At 33.0% G+C, this 18575-nt stretch overlaps 1 protein-coding gene across 2 annotated transcripts in view; it reads right to left on the bottom strand.

The window, feature by feature from the left end:
• Window positions 1-9122: 9122 nt before the first annotated feature.
• Rip11 (Rab11 interacting protein) overlaps window positions 9123-18575 on the bottom strand; it is a 90506-nt gene continuing 81053 nt past the window's right edge. For both annotated transcript variants that reach the window (XM_081761866.1, XM_081761867.1), the window contains one exon: window positions 9123-18293. Coding sequence is in view for 1 of the 2 variants with exons in the window: in XM_081761867.1 (XP_081617993.1) it covers window positions 18287-18293 (7 nt within the window). In the remaining variant the exon portion in view is untranslated. The remainder of the gene's footprint in view (window positions 18294-18575) is intronic.

Below are 18575 nucleotides of genomic sequence, written 5' to 3' on the forward strand. Positions count from 1 at the left end.
TTTGGAAACACACTTTTGATTATCCTAATTATGGTCACCAATTCGACGTAAGTATAGTGGAAGTGTTCGCTCTTTGAGCTGAGTAATCTATTATTTGTTAAGAGAAAATCAAAAAGAAGTTTAGAGAAATATTGATCTGGATTGTTGTAATAATCATTTCTTCCCCGTATCATTCTCTCTCTCTCTCTCTCGCTATATATATATATATATATATATATATATATATATATATATATATATATATATATATATATATATATATATATATATTACCAATTTCAATGTATATTTTTATGTAAAGCTTGTTTATAGTAAGTGTTAGAAATTTTGTACTTGCTTAGAAGTAGAAAACAAAACAAAAATTTCTATAATTTATTTCCTAATATCATTTTAGGTGTATTATTATGTTTGACCTAATATCATGTGTTCCAGAATAAAAAAAAAATGACTCATAATTGTATGATCTCGTGCAAATCAACTTTTATTCGCTATAGAATACATCATAGTTACTACTTTTATTCTGCTGGTTACATACACAGTGGCAAAAATAGGAATACATTTTTTACGTATTCTTTAGTAAATTCAGAACGAATCCAATTTTAATTAAGTTTTGTTTGACATAGAACATAGTTCTGTGTACAGTACTGAAAATTATATTTTAATTGGTAAATTCAGTATAAAGTTATTGACGAAAGAACATGTATACAATTTTTGCTGGGGATTATAGAATTATTCAATTTTTACAAATCAGTTACGTAGTTCCCGATTATACAGGATGCTTAAACTAAAACAATTTAGCTTCTTATTTAATAATCTTTCCTCCCTATGTGAATATTCTTTTAAGATCTATCAAATATTTTTTCAAATACTTTCATGAGAATATTATTTTCATCTTTTCACCATTTCTTTTCAAACAGTGCTGTAACAATTTTTAAAATTATCTTCGATATTGCTCTCATTCATTCCAACACTTTTTTTATTGTTTTTTGCTCCACCAAACTATATTTAGATTACAGTATTTTGTAAGTAAAAAAAAGTAAAGATATATGATTTAATATTTATATATGTTGAAAAATATCATAATGTTCTATGGAATTTGGTGAATAACCTTAATTATGCTTAACTTGTAACCCCACAGGTAAATCGTGTTAAACGCGATGAACTAGAACAAAAATTTGAAAATTACACACTAAAAAGGCTATATTTTTTCATTAAACTGCTTTAACAGATAAGGAGAAAAAAAAGGAAAATTAAGAACAGAATTGTGAAGTGTCCAGATAAGTGACATATATTGGGTTGGTGCATATCAACTGTTGTGGACGTAACAGTAATGTTCGCAAGTGCGTAAAATGTGGTAAAAGATTCTCGACCTAATAGTAGGAGTCACCATGTACAGCAAGGTATCTGTTCCTTTGTACATCCAACCACTGTCCCGATCACTGACGATTATCGTATGGCACCCATTTTTCATCACATGTTACAATATGATGCACTATTCGCTCACGTGCTTTACCAGAAGAGCAGAGCAAACTTCAAATAGGCGATCATTTTGCACTTGACTGAAGTCGTGGAATATCCATGTATCCACATATCTCCCTTTCTCATCTGCACACAGATGCCCAAGCACAGTAATATGATGAACATCGAAGATTAGCGGAAGCATACGCACATTTTACCAGGAGTTCCTTTACACTTTGTTTCAGGGCGTAATCAGACAAGAGCTGTGATTGATGACCATGTGCCTTGATTTCCAAGATGTGTCACTGGTAGAGAATTCTGAAAATAAACGACGAATATATGTAATTTTAATCTTAGATCCATACATATGGATGTAAGGGGTCCAATGACTGATCAGGAAGCACTCTTGAGTTCAAGTCAACACAGAAAACCGGAGATGAAATTTTGTTCACGTAAATTGTTACCTATTGGTACACATGCATCTTCCTAAAATTGTACTGAAAATTATTTTTAAATTTGCTATGTATTTTGTTTCTAGTGTGTTCATGTAACTGATCGTGTTCGTCCTTTTAATGACTGCATTTATTAAAAATATTATCCATCTTAGTATTAAGAATTTTATTAATATTTTTGTATTTTTATATCGAATAAAAAATAAACATCTTTCTTTTATCTTGCTTTGCTTAATAACATATCATCTAACAATGCTGTTTAATGTATTGAAAACATCAGCTATAGCGTATTTTCTCCTAGAAATAAATAAATAAATAATTTTTTTAAAAAAGTTTAAATGAATCATTTAAACTTTAGACAGTATGCTGACATCTTCAATGTTACTGACCATCTCGCTTCAAAATTCTAATTTCTGAATGATTCTGGCACTTGCAAGTTTTTCGGCTCCCCCTGAGAGCTTCTCTCATGGACTATAAAAGCAGAGAGACACGAAAATAGGAAGGGTAGAACTCGCCGAGCAAGAGCAGTTCAATACCTTGTCGAGTATTTTGCTGCGATTCATTTGCCAAGTGATGGTGGCTAACTAAGAAATAGCAAAGTCAGGCTGTATATTTTTTTGCTTGGTAAGTAAAGGTTGGCAACTCAGGTTAGAGCTTTTACTGTGCCATTACCCAATATTGTTTTTAATTACAGTCTTCCATTTACTACTTAACCAACCCTTATCTATGCTAAAAATCTTGTCTTTTATAGAAGAACAAAAAGGTTCTCAAAAACAGACTTTCGGTTTCATTTCTCGCTCTAAATAAAAAGTCTTAACTCTATGTTATGTTGTTTCTTTTTAATGTTCCAAGAAACCTAATGTTCTGATTTTGCATCCCTGGAAGGTTCTTCGATTAAAAAAAAAAAAAAAAAAAAAAAAAAAAAAAAAAAAAAAAAGTTTAGTCATCTGCATTTTATCTTGATTTTACCTTCATATCCATGTATAATAGCCCTTAAATTGGATAATATTTTTGTCCTAAATTTTTGGAGGGTTTCAATGCTACGCGTAAAACCGTACTGTGAAAATATTTTATTCAATTCAACCCTCAATTTGGACAATATGTGTAGTTCAACCTCTCTCTTCACTACTGTATCTGTTTCAGATCTATTAAGTTCTAAAGAGAATACAGGTTATCAATGTAGACTACCAATCCTAAGAATCCTTAAATCTGATTGCAACGAAGTAGTATTAAATTTCTTTTTACCTTATTATTAAAATGGACACAAGATATTCACACAGACTATTATTTTTTCCCTTAAATATTTCCAACGAAGGAAGTCATTTCACAGCGTTACACCGTCACTTGACTAGTGAATCAAAGTAATACATCGGACAAGATGTGTCTCCACTGCTTTTGCTCGGTGGGTCCATTCCTTTTTTACTTCCCTGTTCTTTCCCCTTATTTTACCCTCTGTGAACAAGGTCCAAGAAAAAGTAGAAAGTGCAAGGATTATTCAGGAATCTGAATTTGAAGTGATATGGCACTATTTAAACATTTCTTAATGTGATGAGAAGGTAACGTCATAAATACTTACAGAATGTCGTTTAATGTGTTCATGTCGAAGGAAATATAAGCATACAATGAAGTTTACAAATTATTATAAAAAGAACAGGAAACAACTATTCAAGTGAATAAAGAGTTGAACTTTTGACCACAGGTGGAGAACTTTATGAGATCCGGACGCAATATTACTTCCATGTTAATAAGTGAAATTCAGAGCGAGTGAGATTATAATGGTTTCTAAGCCAAGATGCAGCGAGGCATAATCTTCTGTTCCTTTTGGAATCTTTCCTTCGAATCTATGACTAATCTTAATATTATGGTCCATCTATGACTTTAAACTCGGGCCTTATTCTCATATATAATTACGTTAAGAGGTCGAAGTGAGGTAAAAATGCCAACTTCTATTTTAACTGTTTTATATGCTTAAACTCTGTTTGGTGTATACCCTACAAGGAGCTATGACCGGCCAGTTGGCGTCCATGCAATCAGTTTATGCGTGGTGAGCACATCAACTCTCAATGCCATTACTTCTGGTTTTCTTGACCAAAGCCCGTTACCTCTTAATTCAGGCAGTATCCAATTGCCTTGCTCTTCATTCTTCTCAGTAACGAGGGAAGGGCACAATGTCACTCAGGGATAACTGCATCAAATTTGATGTAGGAGTAGGTAATGAGAATAGAAAAGAATGTGTGGAAGTATTCGTTTCGCAGGCGTTCGGAATCAGAAATAATGGGCTCTTACATTTTTTTAATGCTTCTGTTCACAAAAAAAAAAAAAAAAAAAAAAAAAAGGATATAACTCACTTCAGGAGAAATATGACCTGTCAATCAGATATTGATGGGACAGAGCCTTTGCTCGCTGCTGCGGCCAACGCAGAAGTAGTTAAATAAAGTAGAATGAAAACAGAAAATGCGCCAATGCCCCATCAGGCGAATGCCGGGATACTAAATCTATCAACTGTCCTGCCCTTTCCGTTACCAATTGGGTATGCATCACTTGTTAGCTTAATGAAATTATATTTAAAAAATAAAGAAAATATATACAGAAATTAATCATGGGCGTCGCCAGAAGTTTTCCAGGGAAGGGGTTGATATGAAGTTGCTGTATTTCTTCACACTATAAGATGCTGTCAGTACGCAAGTATTAAATGTTTAAACCCACCAATATTAACTGATTTAATTTATACGGATGTTTGGTATCTACGACGTGGCGCCCACCAAAATTAAAGTATTGTTGTCTGTTAAGCAAATTTAAATATATATTTCGGGATTAGTGATGTTTAAATTAGGAACGACTGTGGATGGCTATAACAAAAATAACCGTTTGAATACATACAAGAATGCTCACAAGTAAACCTTACGTTTGGGTGAATCGAGTTGCTGACTGAGACACATATGAGAAAGTAGTACTAAGTATGGTCAGTATTTCAGTGAAGTTGTAGGTGCGAAGCTCCAGGGGTTTAGGAGGTACAGCTACCAGAACATCACATGGAAGTACAGAATAGTCTTCATACAGTTGGAGGTAAAAGCTCTGTAAGACCTCTTGTAACGACAAAAGGTGAATAACAAATATATGGGTACATATTAGGACTAGGGGGAAGTCATATAGTAAGGGTATACCTGACGGCGGCCATCTTGAAATCCGCCATTTTGAATTAAGGTTAAGTTTTTAAAATAGGAATAGGGTCATGTGATACATGATTTAAGGCGCAAATTTAATCAGAAGAACAATGGTGACGTTAGTTTTGATTTACGCGCAATTGGTAAAAAGTTACAGGGAAATTAAATATTGTTGCAGCATATGTATTAGTCCTTCACCCCACCTTGTAAATTTTGTGTTAATGATAATAATTAAATAAAAAGCAGGTGGATAAATATTAGGTCTATGGTAAGAGTTGCCTTGATGGCGGCCATGTTCAAATCCGCCATTTTGAATCAGACAAAAGTTTTAAACAAAACGCATAACATTGACATCTTATTAATAGCAAATTTTACCATAAATCCAACGGTATAACCGTTTTTGCTTTATCATTAACCAGCATTTGTTATCGCATAAACAAGTTGCTAATTTAAGGAAAAATGACCAAATTGGAATTGAGTCATATTTGAACTTGGGTCTTTCTTTCAGAAAAGTCCTCAATTAGTACAATCAATATGTAGTTCAGAAAAGAGTGCATGACTTGCACTAATGCTCTGCTCACAGTGAGCACACCTGACAAAGGCAATCGAGCTACACTTGACACATTTGTCGTTAACAATTCCGTCAAAGCAGTAGTTGTAAGGAGCGATCCAACGTCCAGGTTCTTCATTCAAATATTCAGCCTGATTGAAAGCGAATCGAATCATATTACGAAAACGAGGAGCACTGAACTGGTAAATTGTAAACGACTGAAGTTGTATGAACCTATCACGATGAAAAATGTTCACGTCACTTTCTGTTACTGCTGTATCAGCCCGAAGTCATCTATTGCATTACTCTATTCCCATTTAATTTTGTGCTGGTTAATGATAAAGTAAAAATGGTTATACCGTTGGATTTATGGTAAAATTTGCTATTAATAAGGTGTCAATGTTATGCGTTTTGTTTAAAACTTTTGTCTGATTCAAAATGGCGGATTTGAACATGGCCGCCATCAAGGCAACTCTTACCATAGACCTAATATTTATCCACCTGCTTTTTATTTAATTATTATCATTAACACAAAATTTACAAGGTGGGGTGAAGGACTAATACATATGCTGCAACAATATTTAATTTCCCTGTAACTTTTTACCGATTGCGCGTAAATCAAAACTAACGTCACCATTGTTCTTCTGATTAAATTTGCGCCTTAAATCATGTATCACATGACCCTATTCCTATTTTAAAAACTTAACCTTAATTCAAAATGGCGGATTTCAAGATGGCCGCCGTCAGGTATACCCTTACTATATGACTTCCCCCTAGTCCTAATATGTACCCACATATTTGTTATTCACCTTTTGTCGTTACAAGAGGTCTTACAGAGCTTTTACCTCCAACTGTATGAAGACTATTCTGTACTTCCATGTGATGTTCTGGTAGCCGTATCTCCTAAACCCCTGGAGCTTCGCACCTACAACTTCACTGAAATACTGACCACATTTAGTACTACTTTCTCATATGTGTCTCAGTCAGCAACTCGATTCACCCAAACGTAAGGTTTACTTGTCAGTAACACAACTATGTTAACGCAAAGGTTAAAAGAAATATTTGAATTTGGTCTATTTACCACTAGAAAGCAGCAAAATGTAAAGAATGAGTCAGAAAAAACTTGGCCAGTAACTTTGACCAAAAAAGTAGGTAAAGAAATGAAAAGAAGAAAGGTCGTTTTAATACTTTAGTTGACTATAAAGTAAAAAAACTTAAACACACAAAAGATATCATAAAGAACTAATTATAGAAAAATGCTCGTGCATTACTTTTAATATGCTTCATAAGAGTTCGCACAGCTTCTTCTTTATTTGATTGGCAGCTGCAGTCCACTTGCGACGAAAAGTTTTCAAGTCAGCCGCCTTCCCTTTTGATGTTTTCAATGTTCTTTTAATCTGGGCCCAATATTTTTCAATTGGCCTAAGTTCAGGACAATTTGGTGGATTTGCCTCTCTTCGAACTGCGACGATACCCTTTTCTTTATAACAACCAGTGGCTGCTTTAGAGTAGTGAGAGGTAGCAAGATCTGGCCAAAAGAAAACAGAGTTACTGTGTGACATCACAAATGGATACAAGTGTTTTTGTAAACACTCCTTCGTATAAATTTGGCCGTTAATTGTCCCTGTTGTGATGAACGCCTTGCTTTTTTTTACCGCATGAACAAATAGCTTGCCAAATCAAATATTTTTTGGGATATTTGGATGCCTTCCGTTGTTTAAATTTATCCTGCACATCTCCCTTCTTCAGTGCCACGCAGTACTCCTTTCCGGGAATTTGACTGAAATCAGCGAAACAATAGGTTTCGTCGTCCATAATGTAACATTCATATTGAGTAAGGTACTGATCATAGAGTTTTCTTGCTCTGGATTTTGCCGTCAGTTGTTGCTTTTCGTCTCGCTTAGGTACCTTTTGCACTTTGAAAGATCGTAAACCTTTCCTTGCTTTAATTCTGTACACTGTAGATTGGGACGCTTTGACCACACCAGCAACTGCTCTTTCCGATAAATTCGGATTCTGACGCAGCAAAGCAGTAACCCTTTTCTCCAGCTTCGGTTGGCTAGTACCCGGTTTTCTATCTGAGCCAGGTTTTCTTTCAACAGTTAAATCTTGTGTGTACTTTTTAATTACATTTTGCATAGTAGACCGAGGGTACTTTACGAGTTTGCTTAATTTATTTAAGGACATACCTGGATTTTCGAGGTATTTGTTCACAATTAGTTTTCGTTTTTCTGATTGACTCATCGTTCTTTACCACACCACGCGCACTTCACAACTGACAATCTATTCGTGAGTAAGATCGGCAGTCTGTCCTTGCTTATGCAAAGTGCTGCCAATGTTCATCTTATATACTAGAAAATATGGCGGGAGGAAAGCGGCCAAGTTTTATCTGACTCATTCTTTAATTGACCGAAACAGCCTCGTAACAACTGCGTTCAAGACTACAAATATAACTCACGCATGTTTCACAAATACCGCACTTTAATAGTGTGAACACAAAACGAATATGAGCGTTTCACTTCTGTTGCCTAGCACATACGAGACAGAACGTCTTCATTGTCTACAAACATGTCATGTTCGTAAAGTTAGCTTCCAAATTGATCTCAACAAGATTAGAAAATACTGTAGATAATCTTAATATACCGTACAGTGAGTTATATACTTTTTTGTGAACAGAAGCATTAAAAAAATGTAACAGGCACACACAGCACCAGGAACCGTATTCAAAAAATAAATATGCTTTAAAAAGCCAACACATGTTCAGTCTGAAACAGATGAGACTGCTTTTTTAAAAATTTATTTCAATTCCTCTTTATAGAGATACGGTGGGTAATGGCAAGGGCAGTTGATGATTTAGTATCCCGCATTCGCCTGGTGGGACTGAGATCGAACGTTGGCGCATTTTCTATTCAGCTCATCTTTTCTGTTTTTATTCTACTTTATTTAACTTTTCCTACATTGTCCGCAACAGCGAGCAAAGGCTTCGTCCCATCAATACCTGATTGACAGGTCATACTTCTCCTGAACTGTAGGGAATATATATATATATATATTTCCGATTCCGAACGCCTGCGAAACGAATCCTTCCACACGTTCTTTTCTATTCCCATTACCTACTCCTACACCAAATTTGGTGCAATTATCTCTGAGTGACATCGCGCCCTTCCCTCGTAAGTATTACTATTTATCATTTGTTAATTACGAAATGATAATTTTATTTTAATCATGTTCTGTATTTTTTAAAAAATGTTCTAAAGCAGTGGTCGTCAAACTTATGACGCTTCCGAGCTACCGTACCGTTTTTAAGTCCTACTGTGAGCTACCAACTTGTCTTTTAAAAAAATCTTACATTTGTTTATTGCCTATAAACCTACATTTCAAGGTTAGCGAACCGGAGCGTTAACGCAATCTACCGAAAACGTCCCCGTAGCTCGCAGTCGACAGTTTGGCGATCACTGCTCGAAAGCTTTTTCGTATAATATAGTAACACTACACTAATACTTTCTCAAAATGAACTTTATTGCTCGGATAAAATTCATAAAGAATAAAAATAATAACAATAATTATAATAAATAAAACAGACACATTTTTTAAGTATCCGACAGGGACCTGTTCTAATTTTAAGTATCACATTTTTTCGCACTTGCCAACAACAATATCCTTACACACTCTCTTCTAGCAAATGTTGGTCATCCACACTGTTTAAAGCAGAATAAATTAATTTATTCTGACTGTTAATGCACAACCAATTCATCTTTAACAACCAGAATTTACTAAGAATATGTAGTAAAATATACAGTCATTAAGTATACTATCTTGTTCTTGCAAACCCACCAAAAGGGTTTCTTAAGTTACCTTATGCCACTTACGCTAGTAGTAAAACAGGAAGACATATGTATATATATATATCAGAGTTCGTAAACATTAAAATCAAATCTCTTAGGTCTCCCATGAACCAATAAATTCCAAGAAACGGAACAGTGAACATCAGGATGGTGTTTCCAAATAAATTGGAAACTGAAACCTTAACTTTTATTTGGGATACAACCAACATGACCAATCACTCAATGAAAACTCAACATTAAATATATATAAAGCCAAAAATAAATCCCCTACATTTGTTACTTTCAATTTCATTATTTTGTGTTTTCAGAGTGCACCAAAACACAATTAACCACTTACATTCATTCTATAATTAATTTTCCTTATTCACAGATTATTCTTAAAATCACTTATAATAAAATACAAAGATGCTTCTTTTAATTTTTTTATGCGTTGATCAAACAATTTTCCTAGCATTGGTGTATTTAATATACATGTATTATTATTCTATGTTGAATACACATACAATCAAAAATAAATGAAATATTTGCACTATATATATTTCCCTAAAATATCAATTTTATTTTGGTATGGGATTTAGCTGATCAATTGTAACGTCAAGGCCCGTATTTATATATATCTCCTTTATTATTAGGGGAGACACCTAAGAAGCTCCTATAAAATACACAAGTATTAATAAACCTAACGTTCATCCTGGCAATATCCTAGGGTAGACATGTCCAAGTCCACCCAGCATAATAGGTGAAGCAATCTGTGCAATCTTTAGTAATCTGTGACAAGAGAAGGAGATTTTCAATATGGAAAACAAAGATACTTTTGATTTTATAAATGCTGTCAAATAAATCACCAATCCCCGCAATCATCGTTCTCTTTGGGCACACAGCAAGACGACGTGCACTCTAGTGGCCCAGAAACGAACTCGATTCAAACAACTGCAGTTCATAATCCACGGTTTAAGATTTCGATTGTTTACTGTCAATACTTGGAAATTTTAACATAAATATGCAAATGCAAATAGTTGTTTGTATGTAAAGGAAAAGATATAGTAATTGATTGTCATAGCTTATGACAGTTCACTCAATTAAACACGAAATTTTACAACAATTCAAAACTGTTTATAGTATGTAACTTTAAGAAAATATTGTTACAATGACCAGCTTTCACACCACAGCTTACACGTCAAAACAGCGTTGTCACATCTCAATTTGTAATCACTAGGTATTTACCACTACGGAGGTGATGTGTGTGGTTTATTAATATCGTTTCTAAGAGAATCCCTGGGCGTTTTCTGGTTATGTAACACCTTCGGAAGCAATTTGGGAGAGATTTATAAATAAGGGCCCAAGACATGAGTAAATAAGTGGTCATAAAAATTATACAGGGCACGCATATATGTAACATTATGGTGGTCCTTATTTTTCGATCTCTCGAGTTTCTTAGTCTGATCCACTAAAATGGTTCCATATCAGACCAAAGTAACCCATGAGGGAAAAAAAAAATAGCTAACTGAATAATATTACACGGTGCCCCAAGCAACCTCAAGTATTGAATGCATTTACAATATACAATATGAAGTAAAAGTGGCGTTTAAGTCTGGAAAGACAAACAGATATTGGAGGGTAATAACTATTAAGTGATTAAAGATAAGTTAGAATTAGCGTCAGATGTGTATTTGTGGTGCAAAGCTGTTACAAAACTATGTCTCATGATCCCTTCCTATTAAAATTTTTGAATCTGAACCCAAGACGGTGGATTTCAAGATGTCCATCATGATGGTATTATACAGTAATAGATGCGGTTCTATCTACATTACCCATATCCAAGATATGGTATCACTCCTAGCTGTTCCAAACATAAACGGTACCTTTTCCTCCTGTTGTATACTATAAATGTATTAAAACTTTGAGGTCGCTTGGGGCACCATTTAATATTATTCAATTGAGTTAATTTTTCTCATGAGTTACTTTGGTCTGATGTGGAACCATTAAAAAAAGAAAAAAAAAAGAAAAAACAAAGAAAAAACTCGCAAAACGAAAAATACAGACTGGTCTAATGTAACATATATGTGTAATTATATACTCATACAACAGACCTTATCAATAGTGTTAAAAAGTAAAAGATAAGTTCAATGTCTAATGGTGGGCATTACTGTTGATTTATCTAAGGTATTAATAGTGTAATTTCAATAATTCAAACATATTCTTCTTTACAAATGTAAGATTACAACATATTGCTGTCGATTATTACATGAAAAAAAGGAAATTAAAAATTGTCATCTTTTCCAAACGTAGAGCTTTAAATTATGCTATTTTAATTTCCAATACTTTCGTTAATGAATACGGACGCTGATATATAAAATATACTTTGACACACATTAGGTACATTACGTGTTAAGAAATCTAGCAGCACTAAATTTTCAATATAATACCGAGAACGTAAATATTTATCTAACGATACCACCCACGAAACTAACAATTTATATCTTTTGATATAATGCTAAATATACGCTCTGTCATTTACATGTTGCGAAGTTTGTTACAAATTAATTATTAGGATATATCTACTTGTTAACATAAATATTAGCATATAAGAAATCTTGTTAATTATTCCCTGGATTGCATAAGGTCACTGGAGATACAAGTTTGTTGGACGGATATCGTGATCAGGTTAAATGTGAATCTAAAAATATTGATTGTAAAGATTATGAAGTAGAACCAGATATTTTACAGTAAAATTTTCTATCCAAATAGATCAACTGCAGCCACACTCACAAATGACTCATTATGCACTAATACTACAAATCTGAAATACAAAGAACTTCCTGTACAACGGCAAAACATTTCACAATATTTAAAATGCGTAGCGTTCACCTTAAAAGTGATAACTGTGTCTTACGTCAAAGTCATTTAGTTCTTTCGGTATCGTCTCGAAGGAAAAGAAAAAAAAATATCCCAATACAAGTTGCTGCCTATAGTGTAACTTGCAAACCACGATCTATTACACTTTTCTATTTTAATCAGTCATCAACTGATTTCTTAAATGTTCTGCTCATCATTCATGTACAGAGAGTGGAAGAAGTACATATGTAAACAATAACAATAATAGTTTATAACTAAATAACAGCAGAACATTTCTTTTTGATTTATAACACACGTTCTGTTTTGATTTTAATAATCGCTCCTTACAGACGAAGAGAGGAATGTCATTTTCTTGTACACGAACAAATTAAACTCTATCTTTGGCTTTGTAACAAATGATCAACCATAGATATAATATTTGTGACTACCTTATGTTAAACATGTAAATTAACTACTAGGTGATTGTGACACGTTCTTCAGAATTCTTTTAGTTTCACAGATGTTAAAGGTTATCTAAACCACAACAATTTATATCACAACATAATTTTTCTTTTAGCCTTTAATGTGTCAGTGAACTATTTAATCAGCCTTTGATAATACCGGGGTTTAGATTAATTATTTTGCTACCAGTTATCTGTTACAAGAATCGTTTCAATGTCTGGAGATACACATTATGTCCGCATCGAGTCCGACGATATGCATTTTTTTTTTAAAAGAAAATATACAAATAAATTAAGTATGGCACTCAATTACCAGAAACACAATTATGTTTTACCACTTCTATTAAGTCATGACTTAAAATTTGACATTAATGATCACGTAACGTTACAGAAAGCCATTAAACAAATTTCTCAATATGTCCAATTCATCAAAACCAATGGATGCACTGATATTTATATCATGATAGATCTTACCACCAGAGCTGCCACTCATTCGTAACAGCAAAGATAAAAATGTTACATTCGTAAACATCTATTCTTCGAATGTTCTACTGAAATGGGATCAAAAATATATGGTGCAGAAAGAATGATAAGTATCAATCAAGGTGATTTTGATCAATAGTTTTTTTTATATAATTTAGAGCTCATTCTTCTACATAGGTATGTATATTTCTGTTCTCACACAAAACCAAATTTAGAGATAGATATGTATTCCATTGAAAAAAATATGAACACAATGTTCGTCTTTATCACAATAATTTGATACCATATTAATGAATTGAGTAATCCATTATCACAAAGTGCAGTGACTCTTAGTGTGCCACTCTTAACAGATACGGACATTTTTTTTAAACAATACAGCTCATAATGCTGTAGCTTACGATATCTCCAAAAGTAGATGTTATCTCAATGATATACTCATCAAAATCAATAACATCAGTTACGCATTTGCTTTACGAATTTTCCATAAACACAACAATAATTTTACTACTTTATTATTATTATTATTATTTAAAAAAAAGCAGATTCTAAACATAACTACTACTTCATATTTACCAACCAAGATACGCCTATGATAACTGTCACAGCATATTACACGCTATTATTAAACATATGGTAAGATTTATTCTTGTTACGTTATCATCAACATTACCTTTCATTATAAAATTTTATCGGTTTATTTACTCCCAAAAAGGAATATCCCATGTCGTGTCGATATTTAGGGTCAAAAATCTTCGTAGACACTGTTCAAACAGCTACACAAAGATATATTTTTGAAACTATGTCTCGGAAAACCAATAGATCTTGGAAATATCTGCTAATGACTAAAAATAAATAAATAAATAAATAAAATGGCGTGAGCTAAGAAATAAGTCTCGGCACAAACGCTTAAATTCGACCTATATACTTGCATCAAAGTAAGATCAAATTATGTATTAAAGTATCCTCAATATATGTATAGTTGGAAAGAAGGAACCACAAGAGAAAACAAAATTTATTATCAGAAAATACTGAGAACATAACCTCACACTTCTTTTACTGTGTAATTAACATCCTGCTCATTAGTTCTAAAATACTAAGATTCGCTGTCTGAAATAAAATAAAGTTCACTGAGAGAAACATAATGAACTATATGGCAAAATGAACGATAAAATTGTTCTTTAGAAGAAAATAAAACAACTACCCACATTAAGTTCGTATTTCTTTCTTAATGTACGAGGTGTATCCGTAAAGTTAAAATCCCTGTAAGCAGACAAGTAATATTTTTAGGCGTAGGTTGATTATAACTGACTTTCTCCGCTAGCCTTCCGCTTCCCTCTCGTGGCTGTTCCTCATTGCTATGTGGAGTAGAGGGCAAGTAACACGTGTTGACGATGGATGTGCTGATTCGGAAACCAGCCAAATGGGAAGCGTGCTCCATTATATATTTTCTCCAAGCACAAGGTAAGTGCCCAGCGGATATCCACAAAGTACTTGTTCTCGTTTATGGAAACATCTTGCTAGACAACATTTTTACGATGATGAAGACATCAAGAAAGAAGAAGAAATGTGGTTCCAGCAGCAGGCGCTAGAGTTCTGACTGGGATAGACAAGCTAGTACCTCGACTTAACAAGTGTTTAGACAATGGTGACAATTACGTTGAAAAATAACCCCGGTATCACGAAATAAGTTGTAATAGATGTTTTGTCGAATATACATTTTTTAAATGAATACTAGTCGTCGTAACTTTACTTTCTGAACCCGCCTCGTATCACATCATTCAGCGAAAGAACTAAGATAAAATGGCAAGAGATTACTGAAACCAAATCAAAATACTTTTAAAATTAAGTACCAAAGTTTAAAAATCAATAGTTGCTATATTTTGCAACTAAAGACATGAACAAAGAAGTCATAGACATAAAAGTGCTTTAGTAGGCCACAAATGGAGATCCCGGTGACACAAAGTTACGAAACCTAAATACACCGCAACCTACTGTTTCAATGTTCGGTTCAAACTTCTGTCTACTCTTATAGTAACTGAAGGACAGTGCATGAAGACTTCTTTTGACCGATAAAATATTTTATAGTCTAGAGGAATTATAAATTCCTTATTAATAAATAACCACCGAAATACGACATTAAAATATAATGCCGTTTATTAATAACAATAACCCTTTCTTAAAGTATATTCGCATCATCGATATATATTAACAATGATCACGAAGTGATCCATAACCTCATTTATGATAAGATGAAAAGTTTACATTATTGTCTTCATGTCAATGACACATTTCCTTTAAGTTGCTTGTAACATTAACTTATTATCTACAATAAATATACAATTGATTATTTTTTTTTCCCCTACAGAGATACAATATTAATGTCTATTGATATACATGTAAGTTGTGCTTAGTTGTGAAGACTGAGTGCATGTAATAAAAGATTACACTAGACTCTTACTAATCCGGGGCTCGGCAGTCTGGCAACTGGCCTCTGCCGCATGATCTGTCAACGATTGTATTTGTTTATATTGTAACTGCAGAAAAATGCATACAATACTTTGTGGCTTCTATTTATTGTTGTCTGATGCGTGATAAAGCATAGCGCCTTCGAACATCTTCATTGCAGCAATTGGAAATTCGGGGCATGTTTCTTAGTGAGTGATATTCTACGTGCAAAATTCATGGACTAAGTTTTTCTATTTTTTTTTTCTATGATAGCGTATGTAACTTTAGATCTAATAAAGTATAGTGTTGTATATGTTATATCAAACTTCAAACATTATCGATTATAATATAGCATTATTCTTTGCAAGGAATGGCCGCATTAGCGATAGTCTAGTGTATTTCTTAAATTATATTTTAAAGAAACTAAAAAGCTTTGAAACTGATAATGTACTTTCTACTACGTCCCTTGGATTGACATGCACAGGTTAGGTACTTGAAGCATTCTACACTTTTCTCATTATTGATGACAATATTACATTTCTTTAGCCATCTTTTATTACAAAGGCTTAGCATAAGTCTGCTTGAGGCGGAGAAGTTGAACGAAACATATCCCCCCAAATAAAAGAAGGTATCATTAACGTTTAGCACAATCATTAACCATTGTAGCCAAATGCTGAATTGTTTAAAACAAATTAAGATTACACTTTTTTTATGTTAATAAAAGACATTCATATCTAGTTGTTTAGCAGCTTAGTCAAACATTTTCACTAGCTAAACCTTATCCATTTATTTTAGTGACAAGAAATATTGCTTTCTTTTCCATTGGCAGAACACACATGCATTGTATAAACTGAACACACACAGTATCTTGTAAATATTAAACATGACTTTTTTTGTATAGCTTTCAGAGATTTTTTTTTTTTTTTAAAGTTTCTCTTGTACTAAAAATTTTGGAACAATTTCACAAACACTTATTGACTGTAAACATCTCTCGGAGCACAACTCTTCTTTAGAATTAACAATTCTTTTCATTTCTATAGGACTTAAGTCCACTCGAGCACTTTCTAAATATTTCTTTTGAACATTTGCAAAATTCAAAGTGTAATACAAAATTTTCTCATTTCGCAACCATTTTCGCAGGACACAACACAATTAAAAATAAGTTGGTTTATAATTATTTTTTCCTCGCTTTTATACCATATTATTGGTTTGTCATATTTTTAACTCAAATTATATGTAAAGGCCACATTAACGTCATAATATAAGCGTTAATCATATAAGTACTTGTTATGACAGCCAAACAATAAGTTAGATGCAATGTGTTTCAGGTGTTAGGTGAACATTAAAATCTTTCCCATATCACAAAACGAAGTCAATATGAAATCATTAATCGAAAACGACAACTTATTTATAGTGCGAGAGGTGATTTCATATCACCAGCATGAGTGAACGTACTAGTTACATAATAAAGCGAAACAGCTGAATAGCATCAAGCTCCATGAGACACACATTTTCAACTTTTCTTTTTTTGTTCTGAACACAGAAATAAAGAACTACAAGATTATAACATGTGAACTGCTTCACTTGATATGTATAGTAGGTTACTCTTCAACCTCGTCATTTTATTTTATATATTAAAAAAAAAAAAAAAAAAAAAAAGTCGGGACATAAAATTTCACTCCCGAAGGAGAAATATTCTCAAAACGGATATTTGAATTCTAGATGTATACTATTTACAACAGTTTTACTTTAAACGAATAATAATAATAATAATGAACTAAGTCACAAAAGTTAATTATTTATACTAGTAGTAAAAACGATCACACTTAAGTACATATTTAGGACCTTTTTATAAGTTCTTTTCTTCTTGGAAGAAGTACGTTGGGTCTATTCTGAACTGCTAAGATAATATTGTAGAGAAAATAAACTGTGTATTAGGACTGCTTACGTTCAGTTGATGTCTTCTCTTCGAAAGTGCTTTGATTCAATTACATTTGCGAATACAGACGTAATTTTTCATGTTTAAGTAGTCAAATACAACCAGTCTATCTTCATAAAAATTGAGCAAGATATCATAATGTAAGATGCGATGAGAAGTGCACAGCTTATTTTCTGGTTTACCAGCCTAATGCAAATTAATAAATAATAACTACGCAGATGGAAAACCCAAACCTTCATACAAACGGAAAACATTTACATAAAGAAATATAATACACCATACAGAAAATCAATTGGAACAAAGACAGAACTACTACATACACATTGCACTAATATCATTAAATAATCAACACTGACAAAGTATTTGTCTAAAGTAATCATGTTATTGGAGTATTACTGTATAAGTAGCACATAGTTTGAAATTTAAAATCATATGTCGTGCAAGTTCCTATCTATTGCCTTTAACGCAAGTTCAGTTTATTCCACAATACAGCAAAGGATTTCCTCGTCACCATCAATCAAGTAACTTCTGCTTCTATGCTTAACATAGAACATAAACTTGGTTCAACCACACAGATCAGCTAACTTCACATCTCACTGTAACTTCCAACAATTGAACACTAGGTGCAACGATCAAGAGCTCCGACGGAACTTGTTAGCCACTGAAAAGCACAACAACAAAATACTTCAGCCAATGAAGAATACAACAAATAAAGCTAATAATATCGTTAAAGTATGCGTGTTTTATATATCCTATCTTCTTTAGCCAGATAATTTCTTACATTTTTTTTTTTTTTTTTTTTTTTTGAATGAGGTCCAACAGAAAACCAGTTAAAAGTACAATACATATTTATGAAAAAGAAAACTCGAAAATGAACCACTGGAAAAATAATGGAAATTCGTTTCTGATGCTGGATTATTAACTTCTATTCATTAATATATTG

The sequence above is a fragment of the Thermobia domestica genome, chromosome 6, assembly GCF_964235325.1.
Source record: "Thermobia domestica chromosome 6, izTheDome1.hap1.1, whole genome shotgun sequence".
Lineage (NCBI taxonomy): Eukaryota > Metazoa > Arthropoda > Insecta > Zygentoma > Lepismatidae > Thermobia > Thermobia domestica.